At 51.7% G+C, this 8,057-nt stretch overlaps 1 protein-coding gene across 3 annotated transcripts in view; it reads left to right on the forward strand.

The window, feature by feature from the left end:
- Aldh3b2-ps1 (aldehyde dehydrogenase 3 family, member B2, pseudogene 1) overlaps positions 1-6,038 on the forward strand; it is a 14,453-nt gene extending 8,415 nt beyond the window's left edge. For 2 of the 3 annotated variants that reach the window (XM_087601584.1, XM_087601585.1), the window contains 6 exons: positions 1-2; positions 114-195; positions 501-887; positions 1,292-1,458; positions 4,039-4,138; positions 5,444-6,038. The exon at positions 1-2 is cut by the window's left edge and continues 84 nt beyond it. In XM_087601584.1, the coding sequence (XP_087457710.1) occupies positions 1-2; positions 114-195; positions 501-887; positions 1,292-1,458; positions 4,039-4,138; positions 5,444-5,628 (923 nt within the window). In that variant the 3' untranslated portion in view covers positions 5,629-6,038. Of the gene's footprint in view, positions 3-113; positions 196-500; positions 888-1,232; positions 1,459-4,038; positions 4,139-5,443 lie in introns of all 3 variants that reach the window. The other variant, XR_015647833.1, reaches the window with a different exon arrangement.
- The last annotated feature ends 2,019 nt before the right edge of the window (positions 6,039-8,057 follow it).

The following is an 8,057-nucleotide window of genomic DNA, read 5'->3' on the forward strand; positions in this document are numbered from 1 at the left end:
AGGTGAGCACAGTTCTGCCTATCGGGCAGCCGGCATCCCCCCACCTTGTCCTGGCTGGTGGGGATGTCCTCCTGCCCTGGGTCTGCCTCCTGAGCTGTCTTCACGCCTTGTAGAGCTGCTTTGCTGTGGTGCTGGGTGGGCCCGAGGAGACCGGGCAGCTGCTGAAGCACAAATTTGACTACATCTTCTTCACAGGTAAGGACAGCCCCGTCCAGCATCCTGGGGAAGGGAGACAGCAGATAACACAGTGGGAAAGCAATGTGGGGCAAGGCCATAAGCCAGGGGAGGGGGTGAGTAAGAGGTGGAGGTGTCCCTGAGGATGGCTCTCCAGGCCCTCTGAGAATCTTGGAGATTGGCTCCTGGGCGGCCGGGATGGGGGCAGACTCTCGGACGTAGGTGGAACAGCCCAGAGCTTGTGTTGAGAAAGGGCTCTGTGGAGAGAGGAGGCCAAAGTTGATGCCTAGACCAGTTGACCAGGTGCCTCTCGACCATGTTCTCAGGGAGCCCTCGGGTAGGCAAGATCGTCATGGCTGCTGCTGCCAAACACCTGACGCCCATCACCCTGGAGCTGGGGGGTAAGAACCCCTGCTATGTGGATGACAACTGCGACCCCCAGACAGTGGCCAACCGTGTGGCCTGGTTCCGCTACTTTAACGCCGGCCAGACCTGTGTGGCCCCGGATTATGTCCTGTGTAGCCAGGAGATGCAGGAGCGGCTGGTGCCCGCCCTGCAGAATGCCATCACGCGTTTCTATGGAGACAACCCACAGACCTCCCCCAACCTGGGCAGAATCATCAACCAGAAGCATTTCGAGCGGCTCCAGGGATTGCTGGGCTGTGGCCGTGTGGCCATCGGGGGCCAGAGCGATGAGGGGGAGCGCTACATTGGTGAGTCTCCTGCCCTGTCACTGGCACAGGGCCCTGCTGGGCTGAGGCATTTCCATACTGGAGGGGCTTCTCTGAGCCCATAACTGAGTTCTAGCTTTTGGTGCTAGGAGCCCCCACACTGTGGTTTTTGGTCTGTGACTCCTCAATTCTAAACATCTGTCCCACAGCTCAAACCTTCTGAGCTACATCCCTGTTCTAGGTACTCAGAGTGTGGTTTAAATTCCTGCCCAACCCTCTATTGTCCCATATCCCAGAAGGTAGAATCCCAGACACTGAGTCTCGAGTCCTCATAAATCAGCCCCTGAGGTTCCCCATCCTGGAATCCAAGCTCTCTCACCCTCACAGGCCCTGCCCTTCTGCAAGTCCTGCCTATGGAGAGGCTGAGTCGACTCCTGTGTCCACAGCCCCCACAGTGTTAGTGGATGTGCAGGAGACAGAGCCCGTGATGCAGGAGGAGATCTTTGGACCCATCCTGCCCCTGGTGACTGTGAGGAACCTGGATGAGGCGATTGAGTTCATCAACCGGAGGGAGAAGCCACTTGCGCTGTATGCCTATTCCAACAATGTGGAGGTGGGTGACATTTCCAGAAGTGGACTATGGGATAAGAGGAGCCCTCTGCACAGTCACAGAATTTTAGGGATGGTGGCTTCTTAGGCTCTGTCCTTTCCCTCCCTCTTAGAAGGCACTGAGGTCCCCTTCCACATCCTATGGAGACCACACTGGTTTTCCTGTGCACCACATCTGACTGAACCTAGGATCCTTTTTTTTTTTTTTTTTTTTTTTTTTTTTGAGTCAAGGTCTTATGTAGCCAGACCTCATACTCACTGTGTAGCTGAGATGGCTTCAAGCTCCTGGTTCTCCTGTCTTCACATCATAGTTCTGTGAAAACGGAGGTTCACACCGTCTCTGGTTTCAGGAGCTGAGAAAGCGCTGCCAAGCAAGCTCCATCCCCAAGCCCTCAGCACTGGTGTTGTACATGCTTCTTTTTTTTTTTTTTTTTTTTTTTTTTTATAATTAACTTGAGTATTTCTTATTTACATTTCAAGTGTTATTCCCTTTCCCGGTTTCCGGGCAAACATCCCCCTAATCCCTCCCCCTCCCCTTCTTTATGGGTGTTCCCCTCCCCACTCCCCATCCTCCCCCCATTGCTGCCCTCCCCCCAACAATCTAGTTCACTGGGGGTTCAGTCTTAGCAGGACCCAGGGCTTCCCCTTCCACTGGTGCTCTTACTAGAATATTCATTGCTACCTATGAGGTCATAGTCCAGGGTCAGTCCATGTATAGTCTTTAGGTAGTGGCTTAGTCCCTGGAAGCTCTGGTTGCTTGGCATTGTTGTACATATGGGGTCTCGAGCCCCTTCAAGCTCTTCCAGTTCTTTCTCTGATTCCTTCAACGGGGGTCCTATTCTCCTTTTTTCTTTTTTTCGGAGCTGGGGACCGAACCCAGGGCCTTGAGCTTGCTAGGCAAGCACTCTACCACTGAGCTAAATCCCCAACCCCGGGGGTCCTATTCTCAATTCAGTGGTTTGCTGCTGGCATTCGCCCCTGTATTTGCTGTATTCTGGCTGTGTCTCTCAGGAGCGATCTACATCTGTCTCCTGTCGGCCTGCACTTCTTTGCTTCATCCATCTTGTCTAATTGGATGGTTGTATATGTATGGGCCACATGTGGGGCAGGCTCTGAATGGGTGTTCCTTCTGTGTCTGTTTTAATCTTTGCCTCTCTATTCCCTGCCAAGGGTATTCTTGTTCCCCTTTTAAAGAAGGAGTGAAGCATTCATATTTTGATCATCCGTCTTGAGTTTCATTTGTTCTAGGCATCTAGGGTAATTCAAGCATTTGGGCTAATAGCCACTTATCAATTGTACGTGCTTCTTAACTTGAGAGTACATTTATGGAAAATCCACAAAGGCAGTAGATTTCCCATGTATTCCACACCCAGTTGCCCCATGAAGGGGCCTGGCACAGGTCAGAACCAGGAAAGGACCTCAGATATCACCACCACTGGCCCTCCATCTGTCCCCCCCACCCTCTCCCCTCCGTCTGTGCCCCTCCATCTGTGCTGCCCGTGCTTTTGATTCCTCAGGCTTTTAGGCCTCAGTCTGTGTGGTCAGATCTTTGTGCTACCCCAGTTTCTTGGTTCCTCTCAATTCAATAAAAGGCATAGGATTTCCAGAGAGTTTGCCCTGGAGGTAAAGGCTGCCTCTGAGTGCCAGAGAGCTACTCATGGCCAGGGAGATTAATAGGTACTTGTGCAAGGCCTTGTCTGCCAGTGTCACTGCTGGGAGCTGTCATACCTCTTCCTGAGTATTGAGGCAAACATCTAAGCTGACCTCTGGGGAGGTGGGAGAGGCTGCAGATCTTCAAAGGATGCCGATGAGTGGGCTCTGCAGGTATGATCCCAACTCCAGGGGGTGGGGGATTTTCCCCCAGAGCCATTCGTCTAGACAAAATGTGTGTGTGTGTGTGTGTGTGTGTGTGTGTGTGTGTGTGTGTGTGTAATTCGCATGTTTTATAAGGCAGTTTTTTAAAATTATTTATTTATATGAGTACACTATCGCTGTCTTCAGATACACCAGAAGAGGGCATCAGATTCCATTACAGATGGTTGTGAGCTACCATGTGGTTGTTGGGAATTGAACTCAGGACCTCTGGAAGAGCAGTAGTGCTCTTACCCGCTGAGCCATCTCCCCAGCCCCTGAGGCAGGTTCTTGTAGACTAGGTTGGTGTGTTGAGTTCTCTATGTAGCTTTAACTCCTGGGGCCAATGTTTATCAAGTTGGTAAGCCCAAGCTTGACCTTAGAGGCCCAAGATTGTCCCACAAGGGTGCTTACTTCTCTCTCCTTTCTCTCCTGCAGAACTGCCTCAGTTATAATAAGACTCAGTAGCCCACTTGTCCCCCTCCCCTGGGAAACCTCCATGACCACCTGGCACCTCACTATGCCTCCACTCTGCCTGTCTCTAGCCTCATGCCTTCCTCCTCAGGATTAGGTCCCAACACCCTGCCGGGGCCACTCACAGGCAAACACACAAGGAACATGTTCCCAGCATAGGGATCCAGGAGTCTGTCCTACAAGACCCCCTTGGACCTCAGGCCCTCACCAGAACAAAGCTCATCCAGGTGTGCTTTACAGGTTCCTCTTTCTCTCCCAGGTCATCAAACAGGTGTTGGCCCGGACCAGCAGTGGGAGCTTCTGCGGGAACGATGGCTTTATGCACATGACCCTGTCCAGCCTTCCTTTTGGAGGAGTGGGTAGGTGGTGACAGAGCTCTGCCCTCCTGGGCTGGTCCCCCACCTGCATCCCCATCCTGCTACTTGACCACACTAACTGCAGAAGATGCACCCCACTCTCAGTTCCCAGTGCAGTGGGCAGGAGCGGAAGCCCCTCTCCACTGAGTGTCCATCTAGCCTGCCTCCCTCCCACCTCTCTTCAGTCTGTGGTGGAAATTTTGTGTGGGTGAGGACCAGATAGGCTGTTTTGTGAGTTTTAAGAAAGCCCACCTAGGGGGGTTGGGGATTTAGCTCAGTGGTAGAGCGCTTGCCTAGCAAGCGCAAGGCCCTGGGTTGGGTCCTCAATTCCGGGGGCGGGAGGTGGGTGGGAAGAAAGCCCAGCTGTGGCCTTTAGCCAGCCGCTAAGCACCTTGACTTTCATCAAGCAACACTGGTCCTCGGCTGCCCATCCCCCACAGAGCCGTGGGTGTTTTCTAGTGATGGGGCTGCATACTTGCCCCTTCAGCCTTCCCATGTCCCTGTGAACATAGGCCTGGGGATCTCTACCTCCAGCAAGCCCCACTGGCAGAGGTGATCTTGGCAGGCACTTTCCCTCTGAACCCACTTCATTACTGAAAGGGTATCCTGTTCCTTCCACTTGGTAATTCTAAGTAGTGGGATGAGTGACAGATGGCCCTGGTCCCTCCTGGTCTGTCTTAGAGGACCTACTTCCTTCTCTCTCCCTCAGTTTTGTCTGCTGTGACAGCCATTGAGCTTGGTCCTAACATGTCACCAACTGCCAAGGCTCTTGTTGTCCCCAAGCCTGAATCCTTTGGGCTTTCACCTACAATATTCATCTGGTTGACTCCACAATCCTCTGGCCTCTTTCATTCCCAAAATCCCAGCTTCATGGCCCCTACTTCACCCAGCCATTCCCCATGTCTTCCCCAGCTGGGTCCTTGTCCCTTCCTAGACAGTGGGAGCTGTGAGACTGAAGATTCACTTAATTTCTATCAAAGCCCTAGAAGAAGGGTGCCAGCATCACTGCAGAATGAGGCAAAGTCACTTACTCAAGGTGGCATAGATATTAGGGACAAAGCTGGGGCCCATCCCCCACTCCCACCCCAGCAACCTGAGTTTAGAATATAATCCACTGGCCACTGTTTGCCTATCTTGCACCAACACCTGGTAAACTGGTGCTGGGGCTGGCTCAGGGCTCAGCCTTTTACATACAGTGCTTTATTTAACCCAATGGATGAATGGGGAAACAGGCTCAGAGCAAGGTCTGTATGATATCTTCTCAACTGTCCATGGAAGGGCTGACCCTATGTCCTATGCTGTCCACAGGATCGAGTGGGATGGGCAGGTACCACGGCAAGTTCTCCTTTGACACCTTTTCTAATCAGCGTGCCTGCCTGCTGAGCTGCTCTGGGATGGAAAAGCTTAATGACCTCCGTTACCCACCCTATAGTCCCCGTAGGCAACAGCTGCTAAGATGGGCTATGGGCTCCCAGAGCTGCTCCCTCCTGTGAATGTCACCTTGACTCCTCTCTCTTGCTGTTCTGCCCCAACATACCTGAGCTTTCAGTGGATTTCAAGTTCCCAGTGGTTCCTGAAAGGCCAGGTGTCTGGTCCAGCCTGTGAACACCCCACTTCTGGAACTCTTTCTGAACACACCTGCAGCCATGCAAAGCCTCCAGGTAGCTGGTCCAGCCCCTGCCTGTAGCACAGCACCCTCAGCAGCCTCCTGACCTTCTGCTTAGACAGAGAGATTCCCTCACCAAGTTTGGGCAGACCTGGTGACTGAGGGGGACTTTCTTTGTCAGATCATAGCAGGATCCCAAAAGACAGAGCAGTTGCTGACAACTCCTGGAGGGTGGCTTTGTCCCACCTGAAGTGACATGATCATGAACCCAGATCAGAATAATTGGTGGAATCTGTCTGAAGCGTGTTCATTAGTTACTTTCCTGTAGCTTCTATTGAATGCCCTGATATGCACAAGTTCAAGAAAAGATTCTCTTGTAGCTCATGGTCAGAGGGTTCGGTCAGCCTCAACATCTGATGAAGTTAAGGATCTTGCCAAGATCCTGGCCATCCACACAACATTCACTTCAGTCCCAGGCCCCTCATCAGAGGGAAGCAGAGGGTGAGAATGTAGTTCAGTTGTACAGTATTTTGTCAAGCATGTGAGAGACCAGGATTACTGAAGGAGGAAGATGTGTGTGGCGTGATGTGTTGTGAGGGAAGATAGAAAGGATTCAGTAGATGTGTCCTGAGACAAAGGTCATGTAAAGACAGAAGTCTGAGGAGGGGTGGCTACCAACCAAGGATGCTTGGCAGCCACCTGCAGCTGGAAGGGCAAGTGGCTCCTCCCGCACAGGCTTAGGGAACAGGCCTCAGCATATTTTTTTTCTTTTTCCCTCTCTGAGACAAAGTCTCAGTATGTAGTCTTGGCTGTCTTGGAACTCCTGGCAATCCTCCTGCCTGGGCTTCCTGAGAGCTAGAACTACAGGTGTGAGCCACCATATTCAGCATGGTTGTGGATTTTTGTCTTCAGTGTTGTGAGAGAGCACAGCTCTGCTGTCTCGGCCACTTTGGGACATTTGTCTCAGCAGCCTGGCACAGGACCGAGAGGGGTACAGGAAGCTCCCTAATGGTTTGATTCCACTCTGCCCATCGCTCTCAGGATCACAACTGTGCAGGTTCCTCCCTGGTTTGGTTTTCTTTAAAATGCTTCTCCACTAAGTCAGCTTCTCCACTGAGTCAGCTTCACACAGCCTGTAGCCTCCATACAGTGTAGCTACACAACTCAGGGTAGGAAGTCATCTTTGGGATCCACCTGCTACTCCTAGGCAAGGTCACCCCAGAGAAGCCATCTCATGTCCCCTCGGCTCCTACTGTGCTTCCTTCCTGGGCCCACATGGGCATTTAGCTCTGAAACTAACAAAGATTCATGGAGCAGAGGTTTGTACTGTGCTGTGGCTTCCACTGGCTGAGCTCCAAGCACAAGGAAAGGTTCTGCCAGACAACTTCTGATGGAGACTCCTTCTCTGCACCCCTGAACTGGGGGTGTGTTTGATGTCTGGGTTAGGGAGGAGTGGGGCATAGGGTATGGTCACCAGCGAGGGACAGTGGCAGGGCTGATCCCAGCCTCCTGCTTCTTAAACCCTAGGAGGTACTGGGTGAATGTGCACAGAAACAATGGGAGCCTCTGGTACCACAGCCCCAGAAACACTGACTTGTGCCTGAAGCTGTGAGCATGCCTTCTCACTCCCAGGACAGTCTCTCAGAAATCATGATATTAAAGGGCTGGGAGATGGCTCAGTGGTCAACAGCACTGGTTGCTCTCCCAGAGGACCTCAGCTTAGTTCCCAACACCCACATGGCCTGTTACACTGTGACTCCAGTTCCAGGGAATCTGATGCCCTCTCTGGCCTCTGTGGTTACCAGGTGTGCATGTGGTGCACAGATACATGCAAGAAGACCACATGCATGCACACACTACACATACACACATACACACATACACACATGCACACATGCACACACCACACATACATACACACACACACACCACACATACACACATACATACACACATACACACACCACACATACACACATACATACACACATACACACATACATACACACATACACACATACATACACACACCACACATACATACATACATACATACATACATACATACATACATACACACATATACACATACATACATACACAGACAGTAAGCTCAGAGAGGCTAAATAATTTGACTAGGATCTCACAGTAAATAGGAAATAAATACGTGACATTCCCCCATTGGAACAATCCCCCTGCCTGCGGAGTCTCCTCTACAACTCTAAGTGCCCTTTCCCCTACTCCCCTACTCCATGTGTGTCATTTGGTCACAGGAGAGTGAAAGAAAAATCCCACACTTTTTTTCTTCTAGACAGG

Source organism: Rattus norvegicus, chromosome 1 (genome assembly GCF_021556685.1).
Source record: "Rattus norvegicus strain SHRSP/BbbUtx chromosome 1, alternate assembly SHRSP_T2T, whole genome shotgun sequence".
NCBI classification, from domain to species: Eukaryota; Metazoa; Chordata; class Mammalia; order Rodentia; family Muridae; genus Rattus; species Rattus norvegicus.